Source organism: Acanthopagrus latus, chromosome 6 (assembly GCF_904848185.1).
Source record: "Acanthopagrus latus isolate v.2019 chromosome 6, fAcaLat1.1, whole genome shotgun sequence".
In the NCBI taxonomy this organism is placed as follows: Eukaryota; Metazoa; Chordata; class Actinopteri; order Spariformes; family Sparidae; genus Acanthopagrus; species Acanthopagrus latus.
In genome coordinates, this window is record NC_051044.1 from 31,461,757 (window position 1) to 31,484,525 (window position 22,769).

Here is a 22,769-nt window from a genome sequence, read left to right on the forward strand (position 1 = left end):
GCATAGCAACACAGTTAGCACACAGTACAGTAAACCATAAATCGAACTCGGCAGTCCTTTCACAACAGTGTAAGCACAAGAAAGAAAACACACTATATACTATCTGTTTCTTCCCAAACAAAAGCCTCTTACTTAATACTGCTCATGAGATTTATTTAATATTGTACTAGAGTGAATGTTGACAACCTCTACATCAGGGGTCACCAACACGTTGCCCGTGGGCATCCGGTCGCCCGTAAGAACCACATGAGTCGCTCACCAGCCTGTTCTAAAAATATCTCAAATAGCACCACTTACCAATGAGCTGCATCTAATTTATTTTGTTTGCTATTCTTGTTTAAATCACACTTACACATAAACTGGAAATAACAATATATCAAAAAAAACTTTAAAAAATGTTTAATATAAATGAACTATGACCTAGTATAGTTCAAAGGTCAGTATGATGCGCATGACCAAAACGTAGCGTCTACGCAGATTGCTACGACCAAACAACCTAGCGGGCGCAGCGAAAATGAGGAGATGACTGACCCATAAAAAGATGGCAGAAAAAAGAAAGAAGACATATCATTTTCACGATGAATGGGTGGTCGAGCTTTTTTTTTACCACTGTGAAAGGAGCATGTGTTTGTCTTATTTACGGGGCGACTGTGGCGACGGCAAAGCGGCACAATGTGGAGAGACATTTCACAACGTGTCACACAAGCTACCATGCTAACTATCCACAGGGCAGTGCACTGCGAGCAGAAAAAGCCCGCGAGTTAAAGGCAGCTTTGTGCAAACAGCAAGCTTTTTTCACAAGGCCAGTTAAAGCCTCCCAAAAAGCAACCGAAGCCTCATTTAGAGCTACGCAATTCTTGATTAAAAAGAAGAAGGCATTTTCAGACGGGGAGGTAGTTAAAGAAGCAATGATGTTAATTGCTAAAACTGTACTTGAAGACAAGAAATACGGAACCGACGTGATCTCCAATCTCTCCGATGTTCAACTGGGGGCAGCTACGATGGTAAGAAGAGTATCTGCGATGTCCGGGAACTTGGCCGACCAGCTGGACCGTGATCTGGCGAGGTGCAGGTGGTTTAGCATCCAGTGTGACGAGTCGGTGGACAGCGGCAGTACAGCGCAGCTGATGGTCTTTATCAGGATGGTGTTTGATGATTTCTCCACAAAAGAAGAACTTCTCACACTACTGCCCCTAAAGACTTTTTTTTTTTTAAAGAGTTTTTGGTGGAGAAAAAAGTGCCGCTGGAAAAGCTGGTATCAGTGACTACAGACGGGGCTCCTGCTATGATCGGCCGACACACAGGATTCATTGCTCATTGTAAAGGTGACACAGAGTTCCCAAACTTTCTGCATTACCACTGCATCATTCACCAGCAGGCCTTATGTGCAAAAGTGATCGGCTTTGAGCACGTGATGACTCCTGTCGTGAAGATCATAAACAGCATCCGCGCCAGAGCTAAACAGCACAGAACATTCAAGGTACTGTTGGAGGAGCTGTCAACTGAATATGGTGACCTGCTACTACACACAGAAATCCGATGGCTCAGCAGGGGACGGATTTTGCTTCGTTTTTTGTCACTTTTGAGTGAAATCAAAGAGTTCATACAGTCCAGAGGGGAAGACACCACGCTGCTGGAGGACACTGACTGGACACTTGACCTTGCATTTTTAACGGACATTACTGGGAAACTGAACAGTTTGAACTGCGAGCTGCAAGGCAAAGGTAAGACTGTTGCTGATATGATAAGTGCTTTAAATGCATTTAACGCCAAGATGAACATTTTCTCTATGCATTTACAGACAAAAAAGGTACTGCACTTTCCCTCTGTACAGATGGTGCTGAAAGACAATGCTTCTGCATGTGAGGCTTTTGACAAAAGCGCAGAAGAGTACTCTCAGGTCATAAAAAGACTTGGGCAAGAGTTTGAGAACAGGTTTTGTGACCTGGATCAGCTTGAGCCATGTGTGTCATTCATTTCTAATTCTTTCATGAACGTGGACATATCATGCATTGCTGAGCAGTTAAGTGCAACGTTCAGCCTGGATGCTGGACAGATGGAAATTGAAATTGTAACATTGCAAAATGACCTGCACCTCAAAGCCTATCAGGCTGCACCAAACTTTTGGTGCCTTGTTGACACAGAAAAGTACAGTGGTGTATGTACAGCAGCTATGAAGGTTGCAAGCCTGTTTGGTTCAACCTATCTTTGTGAATCAGCCTTTTCTGACATGAACTTCATCAAGAACAAACACAGAACATGCCTCACTGATGCACATCTGCAAGACTCACTCAGAGTTGCACTGTCAAGTTACACACCGGAGTACAACATACTGGTAAACAGCATGCGATGCCAGGCTTCCCACTAACTGACAAATAAACAGATACCAGATTTGGTGTTTATGTTAAAATGTTAATGTAAAAAAATCTGCAGACTTAAGTGTGAAATTCAAAACGTAATCAGATTTATTTTAAAATCTGATAGTTCATTTTTGTATTTTACATGATTTATTATTTGTACAAACGTGGTGCAAAGTAATTCATGATTTGTTAAAAAATGTTTGTGGCTAGTAGAAATGGGACATTGTGATTTCCTAGGACTGTTGTAGAAGTGATCATTTTAAAATGTTTTTGAACATTTTTTTTTTTTCAATTTGAAAAACACTTGCACTAAGACAAAATATAGAAATAAAGTGTTGCATATTGATATTTATCTGTTCCCGATCTTGTTAAATCATTGTTGATATTCATTGTGAGAAATCATTAACATGATCAGTGTCTTTGCAGAGATGAATATCATTAACTATTAATAATGACATTTAGTTAAAGGTAAATTGAGCAAATTGGCTATTTCAGAAGTGTGTATCAAACTGGTAGCCCTTCACATAATTCAGTACCCAGGAAGTAGCTCTCGGTTTCAAAAAGGTTGGTGACCCCTGCTCTACATTGTCAAGAACTCCAAAGTCCTTCAACCATTACCGCTGTTATGGTAAATTTGGTTGTAATTATTAATTGTTAATAATTAACCAGAGTTATAAACAGTTGAGTACATTTTTATGAGACCGATTTAGTAAAATTGCTATCTTTCCCCTTCAAGGGTGGTGCCCCGAGGTGATCTAATGTGAACTGGATCACATTATTTATCATAATTAATAATTATCCCAAATAATCATTAATTATTATTGATAGCCAAATTTAACCTAAATCTCCCTTTTATTGTTGCATACACTTAACTGGGCCTCGTGTAATGCAAGCCCCAACACCCTTGATTGTGAATTTGTCCTTGCTTCTGACGACTTGGGACATACAGAGAGAGAGTGGAAATTGTGCCTCTTAACAGAGGTGAAAATGATGAGATTATTATTTGGCACACCGGAAGCATGGTATATGATAATTATATGGTCCCTTAAAGCAAAGGGTCCACTTCGCATCTCCTGAGCCCCAAGATGGCATTGCTATATTAACAATGACTGACCTGAAGCTTACATACCTTTTGTACTTTATTTGTTTATTATGACATGGACAGTCTCCTTTAATCACCTTTACAGTAAAGGAGCAGCTTTAGCCTTTACGGCTAATTTTCGACTGTAGTCCCTGGTTGGTTGACACAATAGGCAATTAAGAAAAAACTAATTACAAGGGGATGCAAGGGATAAAAAGAACGTATGCAAAAAAAGAGACAAGAAGTTAAATAAAATCAAAATGAAAAATGGTACATACAAAGCATGGAGCGACAACACTTAATGACTATGTCACATATCACGTTTGACAGGGGTTAATGTTTGCAGGTGTAGTTATCTGACAGTCATGTTTTGAGGTGTTTGGTGAAGGTGCAGTATGTATTTATGTCTTTGATAATGGTGGGCATTGAATTCCAGTGTTGGATGGCTCTGACTGAGAACGATAACTGACCGAAAGTGCTTTTTCTAAATGGGGTTACAAGGTACCTCTTGTGATGCTTCTAGTGATATGACTGCTGTTATAAATGAGTTGAGAAGGGGAGGAGCGATGTTATGTAGGATTTTGAAGACCAGGCAGATGTTTTTGCATTTGATTATATCTTCCCAACTCAGTAGATTGTGTTTTTTTTAAATTGATGCAGTGATGTGAACTGTTAAGCTTTGGAGCTAGTACTTTGATGGGTGTTTTTTGTAAAGGGTTGCTAATGGTTGTACTTACCAGGGCAATGTGAAAAGTTATCTGGAATTGCGAGCACGAGCATAATCTTGTCAGTAATGGGGAGGCCAAGTAAGCCAGTGTGTGGAAGGTCAAGCTGTGGCAGGAGAAGATCTGAGGTTGAATGCATCTCAATCCTGTGAGGACAGCACAGGGTAGTCCCCCTCTGGATTACAGATGGGCAAAGACAAGTGGATTGCCTTTTAATGCCTTTGTTAACACTTTCATGGAAGACCTGTATTAAAAAAAAAGATCTCAGGGCATGACTGTGGAACCTACCTCTGTGCAGTTGAAAGCCTTGTTGGTATAGAGGAGTGTGAGGTTGTACTCAGCTTCACATCACTACCAACCAAGAACTATGGACCTGCAACTATAGCAGCAGCTGTTCTCAGTGTGGTTGTGGTCATCGTCATCATGATCATTGCAGTCATTTGCTACCAACACAGAAAAAAGTCTGAAGAAGAATTTGGCAACATAATATTGGAGGATGAACTCCCTCCTTACCCATGGCATTCCAGAAAGAGTGACAGTGTAGGGTCTAGGTCTTGAAAAGCTTCCCAGGACAGTGTACAGGAGAGGAAATGTTAAACAGAATATTTTTTTTACATGTAAAAATATGTTGGAACACTAGTTCAGTAACTCAAGATTAAATTAGAAGATGGATCTTTTTTCAAACTTACACTGAGTTAATGAAGTTGAAGCCCAACACGGCCTTTGTGCATATAGCACCAATTCATAATTGAAATGATCTCATTGCACTTCACATGGTATGTTTATGAAGTTAAAATGTTCTAATCATGTTATAGCTACAATAGGCACGTCTGAATATATATGAGAACATGGACGGAAAGCTCAAGCACAAGAGGCTGAGTCATGGAACAGGGTGCGAAGGCCTGTGATGAAGCAAAGGTGAGTGTTGGTAAAATATTTCTCATGTTTTGTACATGAATTAAAGTTATACAGGTCCCTGTCATGTCTGGAGGCATGCAGGCTTCCTCAGCAGACCTCCAGGTGTATGCCGGCACAGTCTACACAGTCTTCTGCACCAAAAGCAACCAATTTATTTGTTCCCAAAATTATGTCTGCACAAGACTGCGAACATGAATATATTCAACTAAAACATACTGAACAACACCTTGACAAGATATAGTGTAGAAAGAAAATATAGTCTGAATAAATTAATTTGACTGCCTGCGTACAAGTGCTAACTTAGCACTGTGTACTTTCCTGAGACTTGAAATAATTGACAATTCATTCTCCAATGGTCATTCCACCAACAAATGTTCAAACCTTGTACCTCTTGGAAACCCAGGGTGCATGCCAGCAGCCATGGCTCATGAGAACCAAGAGTGTATGCTGACATCCCAGTCTAAGGAGAACCAAGAGTGCATGCTGACATCCCAGTCGAGGAGAACCAAGAGTGCATGCTGACATCCCAGTCGAGGAGAACCAAGAGTGCATGCTGACATCCCAGTCGAGGAGAACCAAGAGTGCATGCTGACATCCCAGTTGAGGAGAACCAAGAGTGCATGCTGACATCCCAGTCTAAGGAGAACCAAGAGTGCATGCTGACATCCCAGTCGAGGAGAACCAAGAGTGCATGCTGACATCCCAGTCTAAGGAGAACCAAGAGTGCATGCTGACATCCCAGTCGAGGAGAACCAAGAGTGCATGCTGACATCCCAGTCGAGGAGAACCAAGAGTGCATGCTGACATCCCAGTCGAGGAGAACCAAGAGTGCATGCTGACATCCCAGTCGAGGAGAACCAAGAGTGCATGCTGACATCCCAGTCGAGGAGAACCAACAGTGCATGCTGACATCCCTGTCTGAGGAGAACCAACAGTGCATGCTGACATCCCAGTCGAGGAGAACCAAGAGTGCATGCTGACATCCCAGTCGAGGAGAACCAAGAGTGCATGCTGACATCCCAGTCGAGGAGAACCAAGAGTGCATGCTGACATCCCTGTCTGAGGAGAACCAAGAGTGCATGCTGACATCCCTGTCTGAGGAGAACCAAGAGTGCATGCCAGCAACCCTTGCCAACACTAACAAATGTTTCACTCCTGTACCTCTTGGAATATATTATAACATATCCTCCTCCAGTGACCCTTATCAAACTAAAAGTTGGCCACTTCCATCCACCCCTGTTTCATGGTACCAAAACTCTGCTTCCAGTCACTTTCCTATGACTCACAGTAACCAACTCCCAACCACCCCTCAGCCTGGGTTCTCTGAGAGTGGGCTTCCTTCATTCAGCCTATAAGACAGTAAATGTGGTCACTGTTTTCCAGTCTGGTAATGTGTACTTTCTAAAACGTATATTGCATGTTCTGATATATATCTTGTCATCTAAGTTAAGATTAATACATTTGTGGTGCATGTCACCCTGTTTTCACAGCCAATCAGCTTCCTGCAGACCAGGAAGCTGCCATCACGGAGGCTACCAAGGAAAACATTCCTAAACTGTTTGGTAAGAAGACTTAATTATTCTTATTGTATTCCTTCTTCTTTGGTAGCTTGGATTCTTAACAATCTGTATTTTTTATATATTTTGGTGTGTTCACAGATCTGTCCTGTTCACCAACATGACCAAGGAAGATGTGAACAACTCTGAGAGTTGAAATCATGAGGAGAGATTCCACGTTTTGGTTGATATTTTTTAAGTGGGTAATAAACATTTCATTAGTTAACTTAGAAATAGTAACTTCATTAAAGTCAGCGTCCCATAGTCACACAGACTACATGCATCATCACTGATTTGTTCTGTTTAATTTAAGTTCATCTACCTGTGAAATATGCCAATTTTCTTCATTGTATTTCCACACAGGGTGTGCAAAACAGATCACAAAGCCTGTGAATTTCCTCCTTCTGGCTTGGGTCGATGCTGGAATGATTTGAATGAATGAGTGAATTTCAGTCAGTTAAATTCCATTTAGTTTTATTTGTCTAGCACCAATCATCTCAGAGCACTTTACATCATAATGTCAAGACACCTGACAGAGAAAACTCTACAGAAGCCACAATGAGCAAGCACTTGGCGACAGTGCAGAGGAAAAATGTTCTTTTAAGAGCCTGGGTCCTGCTGCTCCGGGGTCAGAGATACCTGCAGCATGAAGAGAGAGACAGACAGAGAGAGATACAGTTAATGTTGTACAATGAGTGATAAAGATACATAGAGAGAGAGAGAGAGAGAGAGAGAGAGAGAGAGAGAGAGAGAGAGAGAGAGAGAGAGAAGCTCTCTCAAGCTTCTAGGCCTAAAGCAGCATGGCTAAGGCTATGGCTCCAAATTTGTCAGATTGCGAGGGCATCTCCTGTGCACAGCCCTCTTCAGATCACCCTAAAGATTTGTGTCTCTACTGAAGTAAGAACTTGATTTAAGTTGGAATTCAATTCCATTCAATTTTATTTGTCTAGTGCCAAATCATAATTAACATTATCTAAAAGCACTTAAGTTAATGTCAAGAAACCTTACACAGAAAACTCAACAGAACCCACAATGAGCAAGCGCTTGGCGACACCACAGAGGAGAAATGTACTTTTAAGACGCAGAAACCTGCAGCAGAACCAGTTTAGAGTGGGCAGCCACCACCAAGGTTTTGTGTCAACATTTACTGGTATTTGGAACTGTTAATGATTCCCTCCACCCCAGTTCCAGCTGAAGAAAAACGGCTCCAATGCATGATGCTGCCACCACCATGCTTCACTGTGGGTATGGTGATCTTTTGGTGATGTGCAGTGCTGTTTTTATGCCAAACATATCTGTTGGAATGATGGCCAAAAAGTTCAACCATGGTCTCATCAGACTATAACACATTTTCGTACAATGCTTTTGGGAGACTTCAAGTGTGTTTCTGCAACACTTAGCCGGGCTTGGATGTTTTTCATAAGAAAAGGCTTCCATTTACCCTACTCCAAAGCCCAGACATATGAAGAATATGGGTGATTGCTGTCACATGTACTAGACTGCCAGTACTTGCCAGAAATTCCTGCAGCTCTTTTAATGTTGCCGAAGGCCTCTTAGCAGCCTCCTTGACATTTGACATTTCTTCGTAATGTCACTGTGGTGCCATATTTTCTCCACTTGATGATGACTTTCCTTGTGTGTTCCATGATATAGTCATGGGGGTTGCTGTGGCTCAGGGGCAGAGCCAAGGTCGAGGCTGAGGTGTGGGTTTGAGCTGGGGTCCGGCTGGGGCTGGTGCATGGGCTGGGGCTTGTATGCTGGGCCCGGATAGCGGCGGGGAACAGCAGAACAGCGAGCCAGACCTCACAGAGTAAAAACTCAACTAGAAAAGTCGCTCTGGGGGTGGGACCTTGTTGATATTTCAAATAAAGATGGAGACAGCAAGCTTATTGCAAGTATACATAGAAGCTTCTGGAGTCTGGGAGTAATTCTGAGGCTGCTATTTCAAAGACAGAGAGAGAAAGCAAGCTGATTCCAAGTACAAATGGAACATTGTAGATTGCTGCATCATGTAGGCTTCTTGATCAAATTTCCCATTAAACCTGCAAGAATAGCTGCACAGAAACACCCAATGGGCAAAATGTACCCACAGAAGTGATAAAAGTCATCTCTAAACTGGCTGAAAGGTGCTCCTATGCACATTCTGCAGAGGCTTCTTAATCATATTTTCCACTGGAAAACCAGTAATGCCTACACACACAGTGTGAATTCCACATTCCAAGTAGGGAATGGGGCAAATTAATCTACAGAAGTAGAACCAGTCAAGTGACTTTTTTTTAATGTTGTTGCTGTTGTCTTAGAGAAATGTAATTTGTTGCATTGACTAACTGAGTGACGCTTACTGTCATGTAGACACTTTTGATAAATATAAAACATGACATATAAGATTTACTTAGAAAAAAGGTGAAAATACTCATTGCATATGAATGAAAAAATCATAATTCCTGCATATTAATATTAATATGAAAGAGAGGAAGCACTAAAATACAACAAATACAATCTGCTGCTGGTTTGGAGTCACTGGGTCACATGACATGGAAGATATTGAAAAACTGCAATTATTTTGTATTAATACATTTATGCTAATGACGTAATTTAATGACGGTCCCGAAATCAGTTTCCAGTGATTCAGCGCGAGGCTCTGTGAGGTGAGCTAACTCCTCCTGCTGCTAACACTGGGCGAACTTCAGCAAAGTCGCAGCTGGACCCGAGTGAATATCCGCCCAATATCCAACCTGAAACTAACTTCACCCCGGTTCGATGAGTCACCTGTTGCAGCCTTTGAATAGGATGACGAGGATTTCAGTCACTGAATTTAAATGGTGACTTGTAGAAATTATTATACAAATAGCAGTAATGACAATAATGATTAATTTCAAGACTACTTAGGGTGTAGTGCTTTCACTGTGTGCAACTTAAATGCGCCACTCGCCCATGATATTAAACCTACAGAAATCATGTCTTTTTTTTTTTTTTCGCAGTGGCACTGAAAATCCCGCAGCAGAATGCATACAGGGGAAACACTGACACATCAGAAAACCTTCCGCAACGATTGCAGGGTCTTTGGTGGAGCTCTGCTTTGAATGAAGTTCCGTCGTGACAAATCTTCAGCCCCCAGTCTGACTGACCGTGCTATGCATCTAATACATTAGGGGGCGTTGTGCATATTCGATGCTGGAGGAGAGGCAAGAGGAGAGTGTGAAGGCTGTGTTGGTAGCATAGAATGTGGTACATGTTTTTAGAAACAGCAGAGAAATCAGCACCAGGTCCAGTTCTGTATTGTGGTCAAGCCAGGCATGGTTCGTGTTTGCTTGGTCAAGTCAGCCGCACCTTTTTTTCCAGTGTGCAAATGCTCTAACATTTACTGTGATCGTAATGAAACCGCTCTGAAGAGCTGCTGGTAGTGACTGTGGGGCAAACTGCAGTCTCACAGTTAGACCCATCAAACACACAGTACTTTAGTCATTCTCCCCAGTAATAAACTGAAAGTATCCGCTGGACAGTACATCAACGTTGCCCCCATATTGGATGTGGCAGCTCAACCCTGTGAACTAATACAAGTCAATGGAGTGAACTTCATAAATCTCCTTCTACGAAGTGGTATAAGTGTATGTCTCTCATGTACACATTCACACATATACGGATACATTCAGGAAACAGAGAGGAACAAAAAACAATGTCCGTAACCATCTCTGATGATTATAAACGTTAACTTCTCCTCATATGTTCAGTATGCAGGCCAGCACCAAACCACATGATGTATTTTATGTTTTTATGAGTGTTTACAGCTGCTAACATATGTAGCGCATTCGCACAGGATAGGTGAAGTCTGTTTTTAACTCAAATTTACTGACATTATCTGCCAGGTTGATCGCACTGGAGCCCTTGTTGGAGCAGCACAATGGTTAGATATGGATATTTTTAATATAATAACTAGTGAGCCTGTTGAAAGATGGAAAAATGTTCCTTACCACATGCTGCCATGCATGTAATCCATCTAATCATCTTTTGCTCTTCTGTTCTAATGAGCCTCCTGAATTTGCACCCAAAATGCTGTCAGAACTTTCATTTATAATTCCCAACGCAGCCTCCATAATTCTTGACCGGGAAAAAGGCAGAAAAAGGTGTGGAAAACACAAAAAACCTTAAGAAAAACAAAAACAAATCACAGAGATGCCGATTTGCACAGGACTAATATTATCACATGACCTCTGTGTTTGGCGAAATATGGTAGGTAATTTATGGTCTAATTTTTACTTGTGGCAGATTCACACAGGATGAAGATGACAGACGACTGCCGCAATTATTACAAACTACTGGAGGTCCCCAGGTTATACTAGTCCAGTGCGAATAGGGCGTTTGTCAGTCAGAAAAAGTTGCATTCCATCAATACACAAATTGTCTTCGTGCACGATTCCAGAATTTTAATGGAGAGTGGTTTGACGCAGCTTTTCGAGCAAATACTGCTTTTATTGGCAATTCACATTTTTCATCTTAATCTTCTAATTTGTAATTTGCAAAGTGTTTTTGTTTCGGGGGGTCTTCATAACTAAAAGTAGGTCTCAGCAGCTTTGTGAATTACTTTTAAGAAATGACTCCACAACTCCACAACAATCTGTCTACCATACTGTCAACCTTTTAATTTAACACTCTCCTCTTGCTCCAGCGTCAAATATGCACACCGCCTTGTAATGTATTAAGGCCCCAGCCAACTGCCTTTATCCAACCACTCTGTTGTCTCTTGTCTGACCCGTGCATTGAACACACTACTTGGACGTGCTGCCAGCTCCACAGTAGCGTGTGTGTTCTGTGCTTGCGCAACATGCTATGAGCATGTGGTGCTAATGTAGAAAAAAGTTCCTGGAAGAGAGATTTAAGAACGCAACTCTCTTTACTTTCGATCAAAATAAAACTTAATTATTTCAGACAAAAACAGCTGAATTCTAAACATGCAGCGATACATTACCATAACAAGATTCATTAGTCCTGAACGGACATAACAGCTAGTCTTATGCCAGTACTCCAAAACATGAGAACAGGGAATGACGGAACAAAGTGCACAGAAAAACAAAGCGCACACAGTGTTCCGCCCCTCCCACACACGGCACTGATTCACTAGCGCACTGCCAATCAGAGAATCCGATGGCTCAGGCGGCCAACAGCCAACCTCCCGCATGTTGAATTCGAGCAGACAACATCCACGCGGCTGCGAAAGCTTCCAACACAGCTGAACACATGGAACATATTTGTTCCCGACCTCGTCCGAGTCTGCCCAAATGCTTCAGACATCCAAAGGTTGGGCTGGTGTGTTCCTGCCTTTAGATGCGTAAAATGGTCAGTCAGACTGGGGACTGAAGAGGAAGAGAGGCCACTGACATCACTCTCCTGCGCCGCTTGGGATTGCAAATTCAAATTGAATTTTGGACATTTTTTTGCGGGGGGAGGCATGAAAACGAAAATGCAATGCAAATGTCCTCCTAGTTTTATTTTAGTGACAAAATGAGCAGTCTTGAAGAAAAAAATGAAAATGCAATTTGGATGATTATTACTCATTTTATTTATGAGTCAAAAACTGCAGCTGTATTATGAAAATGAAAAAGCATTTCTGTTAATCCATTTTAATTTGAATTATGGTACAAATTCGCTTCCATATATTAAGACATGAATCAGAGGCACAAAAAACATTGACAGTGCTGGCCGGTCATTATATTTACCAATACCCGACCTATACCTTGCGCAACTTGATACATTTTCAAATATTAACATAAATGCCAAAGAGTAAAACAAAGTCAGCAAATTTCAGCAGCCTGCCAATGGCATGTGATCTATTTATTTTACTCGCCAAAACATTTTTTACACGCTTTGGCGAGTGACGGGTGCCAATTTTAAACCCTGGGTGTCAAGCTCAAAATGGCTCCTCCACGAGGTATTGCTTTGCATGTTTTGGTCCCTCTGCAGTGTACCGTTATTCAAACCCTAACCCTAAGTTTAGGGTCTAGTTTGTGGGTTAGGGATGTTGTTGTCCACGGTTGCACTAATCAGTTATTTTCTATGTCTATTCATTAAAATTAATCCACCCCTCTCCTTTCCATACAGTGTTACGAAAGCCTTTGGGTGAAGCAGACAAGACTTAACTTTTTTCAAGAAAAGTGGCAGCAGTGTAGAATCAAGTGTAGAAGTGAGCAAATAAGTGGCCTTTTCAGTAACCACACTCGCATAAATAACTGACATGGAGCTTTGTACATATTAGCCTGGAATCACAACCTCTTAACTGCATTTTATTTTGGAAGAGAAATACATAACAGCCATGTAACAAAACAAGAGAGTGCATTTGTAGAGTACATGTTGCACATTAATCGTGGTAGTTAGAGTAATCCTCTAATTGCTGCACACCATGGCATGAAATATTGAGCACTAATCTGGCCAGAAATGCGAACACTTACACATTTAAGAACAGTCAAAGAGTGAGAAAACTAACCATGTGAATACATGAAACGTGTTTTCAAATCATAACGTAAACAATATGTTTTTAAATTGTACATTATTAAAAAAATAAAAAATAACATAGCGTACTTGGCAGTGCCCCTACCCCATGCAGATGCAGTGCCTGCTCTTAACTGGTCTGATACGTTCAAGCTCAAGCTCAAGCCAAAACTGTAAAACTGGCGGAGAACAGACAACAACAACATAGCAGGAAAATGCCTCACCATTGCGGATCAGTTACCATCCCATTTGTTCCCATTTTCCCAGACAGTGGAGGGAAAGTAAAAAAGTCAGGACATGTTAGAGAATCTAGAGGAAGAAAATCCACATGTGGACAGAAATGGAAGGCAGAGTATATGGAAACATAAGGAGAAAGGTGACTTGGATAAATTAATGGAGGCGAACCAGAAACACTCTCATGCCTTGATAGAGAATCGGCAAATCCTGTACAACATTGTGATTGATGGCTCCAGACTGCAAAATGTGCTTCAGATTGGCAAACAGCAGATACAAGATTTTGCAGCTTCTCTTCTACACGCTGACAATAAACACACCCTTCCTGGTTGAGAAGCCGTGATAAAGAGCACATCAAACCAAGAAACAGCTATTGTGACTTCTGTGCACATATGACCTCAGCGCCTGTAAGATCCTGCTTGTGAACCACATGGATGGCATTGTCATTGTAACAAGCTAACAAGCTAGATTTACCAACAAGGTACGTAGCTCGACTGCAACATCGTAAGGCAATATGCGCTATTGTAAGTATTTATGTAACCACCGCTACACCTAGCCTTGTAGTTAAAATATAGAATAAAACATATCAACAGAGGTCCTCACGTGTCCAGCAGAAAAGTGGCTAACTCTGTGTCGCTCTTGAGTCCTTACAAATCCCACAGCTCCCTCCACCTCTGAAATGACCCTTCGATAGTTATGCTAGTTTTCTTTCTGGCTCAGCCCAATTCTTTCTTTTTACACTGCTTTTTTTTTGTCAGTCTTCTAATTTCTTCTCTGACGTAGGCAATGGTGGAGCATTTTTCTGCTCTGTTGCCTCTTTGCTATTGTTTGCAGTTCGAGCTTGAGCTTGAACCTGACCAGGTGAGAGCAGATGTGCGGGGAAGGGGTACTGCTGAGTACACACTGCGTGAGGGAGTGGGCTGCCAGCAGCATATGACTGACATTTCTTTTCCACAGTTGATCTGTATTTTATTCTACGTTCAGGTCAAAATGACAATTCTAGCAAATACAACCCTAACATAGTTAAAGACCACAACTTCAATGGAAAAGCCTGAGGCACGGAGTGGGGGTGTGTCGAACTAATGGTTTTCACAGACTGACAGCAGATCCTTCACTAATCAAATAAAAGAGTAATTACCTGCAGAGCAACGTTACAGGACCCCAAAACAATAATGTGTAACTGGTTGTGTGGGGCACAAAAAAAGTATGCTTTGGGCTATCACCATGATGTTACACGACTGCACAGAAGACATAGCTGATCACAAATCACTGTCTATTTAAATTAATGAAAGATTTCTCAGAGCCTCTTGGATGTTCAAGACTAAATTTCAACCCAATCCATCGAAAAATGTGTAATCTTTGTAATAATTTGTTTAGAATACCCATACAAAGAATCACAGTTTCAACAATATTTATTTTCCCCAAAAATCCATGATGTGCATGCAAATGTCATATATATATATATATATATATATATATATATATATATATATATATATATATATATATATATATATATATATATATATATATAGTCAGTGGTCAGCATATATAGGTCTGTAACAATGTTTGATTTTGTCTTTATTTGACCTGATACTGAGCTAATTATGCTATGCCATGCTAATTGCCCAACAGGCAACTCTTCAACTAGCCCACAGATGACATGTGAATTTTAAAATTTCATAGAACACACCATTTCTGGGTCTGAGACATTTTCATTTGACTAATTAGATCACTAAGGATACATATTAAATGAAATATATCATTATCAATGACTTTAATAATTAAGCTTATGAGTCATTAACTACAGTCCACCCAGTAATTGATGAGATAAATCTATCCACACCAAAGTGATGGACTGTTTTGACACCCCGCATTAAGTTCTCATACAAATTCCGTCAAAAACTTTGGCCTTTTCACTCATTCGCCTGGATACCAAATGTGTTATTTTTTGCCATTTTTGGCCAAAAATATCTGGTGGCTTAAAATTCAGTGCATCCCATAGATGGAGTTTATATTTCCTGGCTGATCTCCATTTCATCACCCAAAGTCGCTTTATTCCTAAAACTACCTTCATCTGTGGCCACGTGACTATGGTATTTTTTTTGTATCAGTGACAAAACAAATGTTTTCCCCATTATTGTTTCTTTTGTTTTACCATTTAGGGATTCTCAAGCTGTTTCCTCATAATTGAAGCTTCTGCTGCCATCTCCTCCTCTGATCTCCATTTGGAAGGAATGTCTTCATCTTCTTGATCATGCTTTTGCAACTGCCAGAAACAACAATATCAAAGTGCAATGTCAGAACAAGTTTCATACAGTTAGTTTCATTAAGCATCCTAGATTATCAGCAATGTACTGAATCAGGTCAATAACAGTCATATTGAACAGATTTGTATAACTGTGTGTCATCAGCGTAGGAATGACATGAGATAGCATATTGCTAAATGATAACACTAGTAGGGGCATATACAAGGACTAAGAATTGACCCTTGACAGGCCCCATATTGAATGCCCACATTGTCATATTCATAGATGCCAATCAAAACAGAGAATCATCTCATAGTTAGATACTGAGAAACACAGTTAATAACTGGGCGAATTAGGCCTAATTAGTGTTCCACTTGAGGCGTGACCATAGCACAGGACTTGCTTAACTATTATGGTTCTCGATAGGGTAGGGATTGTATTTGTGGCTATTTAATATTATACATTCACATATTCTACTTCTGTGTCAAATTGAGTTATGTCCACACAAGTATTTTCAGTCCATCTCTGTTAGTAGTGAATGGTATGTAAGATGATTTTGTGTGTTTAGAGGAACAGGCTATAAGGCAGCTTGCATTTTGCAGGTTCTATCTTGTGGTGTTCAGAGGATGAAGGACTGAGGACTAAACTCAGTGATGTAAATTAAATATTAGGACAGGCCCATCCCTTGCTAAGTAGTAGTTCAATACATGGATATCTTTGACATAACACCATAACACCCACTTTTACACACTCTGTTAATAGAGTAATTTTTGTTTGAAAAAGTAACAAAATAAAATTACAGATTTCACAATTTTGGATTAGAAAAGTGCTTGCTTAGTATCAATGGAAAGTCTGTTCTTTCTATCCACATTTGTATGACTATCAACACAATAAAGAGATCATCATTAAAAGGGGAAATTAATTTTGATATAAGACTGTTCTAGTAACTGAGCTTAAACAGGATGTCCAAAAATTCACTGCCATGTGTGTCTGTGCCTCCCTGTCATGTTGGTGTTAAACATCTTGACTGCAGCTCCTCTCGTCAGTGACAGAGCTGCAAGTGTGAAACCATAAACCCTGCTTGCACTCTGAGATGAACATGCCATGAAACCTAATGTTCTGTGTGTTTTAATCTACAACTGGCTATAACCAACAGTGGGCAAAAAGAGCACTTGAGTTGTCAGTTACACAGTGGCACCACTGTGTAAATGACAACTAACTGTATTCTTAGCCATACAGCCTGTTATTCATGTGATTTTAAATTGAGTGTTACAATTCTAATCAGGTGATCCGATCAAATGCTCAGTTTTTTAAAAAATTGTTTTAATCGAAATTCAGTTTATTCACATTCAAATCAGTCCAATGTAATACAATTAAGTAGCATACTTTTTCAGTTTTTTGTTATTTACATTTTTACAGCAGACAACAGCAGACATTCAGTTTATGACATCAAAGGAATATCAATATTCAAATGATCTTACTTTGTGAGGGAAATGTATTGTCCTCAGGTCTTTTTGACCTGACTTCAAAAGTTAATTTCTCAGAACTTTGCTTTTCTTTGATATAATTGCCTGAAAGTTACATGGATGATTCCTTACTATGCTCTTTGCAGGTAAAATTAATTATGACTTTTTTATTTTTATTATGTGTGTTTTATCTAAATTTATAGCCCCTGTGGTCTTCCTGGTTAATACTATCACGCTTTCCAGCACAATGAACACACACACACACACACACACACACACACACACACACACACACCCAAAACAACAAAGCAACAGATGTGTAAACCTGATTTCATCACAACATGGGGCTACACACACACACACACACACACACACACACACACACACACACACACACACACACACACACACACACACACACACACACACACACACACACACACACATATGTGTAGTGTCTAAATCTGACCTGCAATACCTTCATCCTATTTAGAAGTGTTCAGCTGTTCTCTGTGAGCAAGAGGAAAGTACCTGAGAGGCTAGTAATGTATAAACAATGGAGAAGTAATCCCTTCATAGGTACAGTGAAGTCACAGTTGCTGTGTATGGAGATAATGATTGCTATGCATGAAATAAACAAAAAATGACTATTGCCAGATGATACCCAAGTGCTTTGAAAAGGAGGGGAATGAAAATGGGGTGTCTGGCTTTATTTTTAAGGCCTTTATTAGGAGGTGTTCCACCAGTATAATCCAAAAATGGAAGCTAATAGTGGATAAAGGTATGAATCAGGCCAAAAGGAAGGAGGATTCAGGGGCATGGACACCCCTGGACCAGAATTGTATATAAGCTGGAGAATCAGACAGAGAATTCAGTTCGTCCCGGGAGAGCTCACTGCATGTATCCTGCTGTGTGTAATAAATGCCTTTGACCTGAAGACCAGCTGTTTCATCCTTGATTCAAGACTACACCTGTGAGTGTTTGTATAGTTACTAATTCAGTTAATTGCGAATTTAGACAAGTATTTTTGGAAGTACAGCACACACACACAGACCAACACACACAGTTTCTCTGTTGATTGTATTTTTTTTTAAAGAAGCTTTATTTGTCATCTCTTTTTTTTATAAATTCTATTAGATCAGTCAATTTTGACCTGGGGATATCCTAGCTAATGGTTGACATATACCAGTCAGTGGTAAGACGATGGCCGCATTGATGAATTATGCAATAAGGATGCCCTGTATGATGTTTGGAAATGTATATAGCTGTTGTTGCATAAAGAACAAACATGAAGCCTCCTAGCACTAACAAAGCAATGGTAAACAATGGAAAGGGTGTAAACTTAAGTGTCCAGCATGGGATGCCTGGTTACTACAATTCCTCAGGTTAAAACTCCCTTCTTCCATTGACTGATAGCAGTCATTTCTGAACTACAGCAAATGCATGGAGAAGACTATAAGGGAGCGACCCAATGTTTGGATTTTACCTCTGCCTAGGCTGCAGCCTTTACCTTGCAGGAATAAGGACAAGCTTGACAAACACTGTGATTCTGATTCAGAAAGGTCCTCAAATAATTAGATGTTAATATTTTTATACTCATTTTTTATGTTTTTACATTGGCATCATCATTATATCATTGAGTCATGTCTTTGTTATCAGTCAGAACAGCTTCTGTCTTATGAAGATGACCCATCTGCTATACAGCATTACACAGTGTATACATGGCTAGGAAGGCAGATCTATCATGAAATCAGGTTACCTATGACAGTATTTATTCCCAAAAAATCTAAATTAGCAGCAGCTCCTGTCATTTTGTTAGCCCAAATAAGTGCAAACATGACCATACTAAAGCAGGGTTCTCTCATACACACCACTGAAATGCTCCTATACAAACTACTGAAACTCTCTCATACACACTACTGAAACGCTCTCATACACATTACTGAAACGCTCTCATACACATTACTGAAACGCTCTCATACATACAAGTGAAATGCTCTGATACATACAAGTGAAACACTCTCATACACACTACTGAAACACTCATACACACTACTGAAATGCTCTCATTCATACAAGTGAAACGCTCTCATATACCCAAGCGAAACGCTCTCATACAAGTGAAACGCTCTCATACACACTACTGAAATACTCTCATACACACTACTGAAACACTCATACACACTACTGAAATGCTCTCATTCATACAAGTGAAACGCTCTCATATACCCAAGCGAAACGCTCTCATACAAGTGAAACGCTCTCATACACACTACTGAAATACTCTCATACACACTACTGAAATGCTCTCATACACACTACTGAAACACTCTCATACATACAAGTGAAACGCTCTCATTCATACCTGACAGACAGACCACAGTTTGTCCATATTGGCAGTGTCCTGTCTGATGTGGTGGTTAGTGATACAGGAGCTCCACAGGGGACTGTACTGTCTCCTTTCCTGTTCACCTTATACACCAGTGACTTTCAGTACAACACCAGGTCCTGTCACCTTCAGAAGTTTTCTGATGACTCGGCTGTTGTTGGGTGTATAAGTGAAGGACAGGAGGAGGAGTACAGAATCACCTTCGGCTCAACATGAGCAAGACCAGAGAGATAGTGATAGAGTTTAGGAAGAAGAGGAAGACGGCTTCCCAACCACTGTGCATTCTGGGAAAGGATGTGGAGGCGGTGGAGGACTACAAGTACCTTGGTGTTACCATCAACAACAGACTAGACTGGAGATCTAACACTGAGGCTGAAGGAGGGGATGAGCAGATTTTACTTCCTGAGGAAGCTGAGATCCTTCAATGTATGCAGCAAGACGTGTGCTGTGGTTTGTTGGGGAAGCAGCATCGGAGCCAGCAACACCAACAGACTCAGTAAACTCATCAGAAAGGCTGGCCCTGTGATTAGCTGTAAACAGGACATTCTGGAGGCTGTGGTGGAGAGGAGGACACTGAAAAACCTGTTATCCATCATGGACCATTGCTGCTATTACAAAATAATTTCCCAGTCTGGGATCAATAAAGTAATTCTATTCTATTTTAGTTCTATGAATCCCCAACTCATACATGCACATACATTTATGAAATTCAGTATGCATAAGTATCATGAGCAGATGCACAAAAAAGGTCCATTGACCCAAACCATCAGTCCAACCTGAAGTCCACCATTTAGATTTTTACCGCCATTTTGATGCATTTCCATGCCTCTTACTTACTAACAAACTCCTCCTACAGATTTTACACAACAGACTTCAGACACATTCAGTCAATATCATCCTCAGACCTTGAAGATGAAAAGTTATTAAAAGCTTTCACCTGGTGGATGTGGTGATGCAGTCAATTTTGATCCTTTGTCATTAAGCATTAAGTCCTTATAACTTCAACAAACAATTTCCCATCTACACAAAATTGCTCACACCTCGAATAAGTCTATGCATCAATACTGTGTCATATCCATAGCGCCACCCACTGGATACAGGAAGTCAGCCTCAGATCAATCGCCATGAAGCAGGAAGTCCTTATAACTTCAACATACAATTTCCAATCTACATAAAATTGCGTGGAGGGTTTCGCTCTGAATACACCTATGCATCAATAATGTGTCATATCCATAGCACCACCCACTGGACACAAGAAGTCAGACAAACCTCCGACGGCGCCTCAGCTCGATGTACGTGGAGTGAGGGCCTCTTCATTGCTGCTTTCATGAAATGCAATAGGCCCATAAAGTGATCATATACCAAACAACTGAATAAATGCTGATACTGTATGATAAAGGAATGATAATAATGTAGTATGTACTTTGAATTCCTCATCTAAAAAACTGTGCAGTGCAGTTACCAGACTGGATGGTATACAGCAACTTATAAAATGCTCATTACAGCCAAAAGAGACTTGTGAAGTGACTTAGATTTGAGACTAACAACTTGGGCTTGCATATAAGCCACTTGTGAGCATCTCTGCCTGCAATCAATTTATCTGGTTGTTTATTTGGATGTGTTGGTATTCACCAAAGTAATTACTTAGATCTAAGAACATAGTGACATCCTGACAAAAAAGTTGTACAGGACATAAAACACAGGCAGTGTTCTGATAAAACAGGCTCTATACAAACCCAGGATACCCAGGTTAGCCAATGTTATTGGAAGAGATAACAAAAAGGAATAATACTAGTAGTTTGAGGTTCTCTTTATTATTCTCTTACATTTTGATGTTTTTTTTTCTTCTTTTTTTTTTTTTACATGTATTCTTGACTGTGCAACAAGAGTAGTTATTGGTATTATTGAGTAGACTAGGTTGTGATTGCGCTGAACGAATAACTAATGGGTTACTTAATAATTCTTTTACCTCCAAATAAATGTTAAGCTGTCAGTATAATCTTACATTGGAAGAGATAAAGAACAGTTTTCTTTCATCTATATCTTCCATTGTTTTTTACAGGCTGGCTCAGGCTCAGATCTGAAGCTCAATGGCAAGCGTCTGGTGGCCAGGCTGTCACCCGTGGGGCTCAGACAGGCTCAAGGGATGTAGAATGTCACCTCTTTGGCATGGAGGTAACTGGAGCAAGTGGGGAGGTGGAGCAGTACCAATAGGAGTTGGGCTCCACCATATGCATAGCACTGGGTCCTGAACCCGATCTCTTGGAGAGGGGCTGGACTCGCTCCAAAAATTACACTGTCAAGGAATAATATCTTAAAAGATGAAATACAAGACCAGGTTGACTGCAAAGACACAGTTAAGAATTAATTGCTCATCTTGTCCAGTTGATGTATTTAAAGAGCCAAACTTCACTCTGAAAATGCTACAACCAAAACAACCACTCAGTAATTACAGCCTGTATTGATATTCTAATTGATTTCAATGAAACACCTCTGTACGTTTGTTGTTCACTGTAAAAATGATGGAATAAAGGCACAAATCCAAACCCTCCAAGCCTCCCCCAGTTGCTAATTGTGAGTAATTACAGTCAGTGCTTCAACCTCTGAGTAGTTAATGGGGGTCTCTGTGTGGGCAGTAATACAATGTCCTACTTATTAAATGCTGCACCAATCTCCTCCCTTGACATTCACCTTCATTACTGTGGGGGTGGAATAAGAGATGTATTTTTCAGAGATACAGATATGACTCCCTGTATTCATGTTGATCACAAAAATTGCTTTTAATAAGTCAATTAACAGTATGTTATTTTCAGAATTCAAAATTTATTCATCAACTGAAATCAGGCAAAATAGATAACCTGTTTCTTTATTTCTGTGTTTCACATTTCAGCTCTTTATTAAGATTGCATTATTCCAGAATGTGTCACTTTTCCTATGACAATGACTGCTATCTTTCTGTAACCAAAACTAAACTTGTTCTTGTCCTGGGCTACTGGACATGCCAGAAGTTAATTTCTACATGGCAAATAATTTACTAGTAGGTAATTGAAAACCAACAAAAAAAGTAAAGCAATTGAAATTTGTTGGTAATTGAAAACCAGCAAATCCAAAATTTGTGACATGCATGCTGCTGATTCTGTGTAATTAAATCATTAATTGAAAGGGGTATGTAAACAAAAAATAGTAGTGTGGAGTTCAGTTAGTGAGGTCATTCATTCTGTGGAAAAACTGATGTCAGACAGGTGGCCCTTATTGAAGGACAAAGGCAGCAAACGTTGTATATTCTGGTTATAATGCACTTCTCTCCG

At 40.2% G+C, this 22,769-nt stretch overlaps 1 protein-coding gene across 2 annotated transcripts in view; it reads right to left on the reverse strand.

Annotated features, from left to right (window-relative positions):
* Positions 1-7,093: 7,093 nt before the first annotated feature.
* fhit (fragile histidine triad diadenosine triphosphatase) overlaps positions 7,094-22,769 on the reverse strand; it is a 368,692-nt gene continuing 353,016 nt past the window's right edge. For both annotated transcript variants that reach the window (XM_037102526.1, XM_037102527.1), the window contains 2 exons: positions 15,516-15,626; positions 7,094-7,279 (listed from right to left, as the gene is read on the reverse strand). In XM_037102526.1, the coding sequence (XP_036958421.1) occupies positions 15,519-15,626 (108 nt within the window). In that variant the 3' untranslated portion in view covers positions 7,094-7,279; positions 15,516-15,518. The remainder of the gene's footprint in view (positions 7,280-15,515; positions 15,627-22,769) is intronic.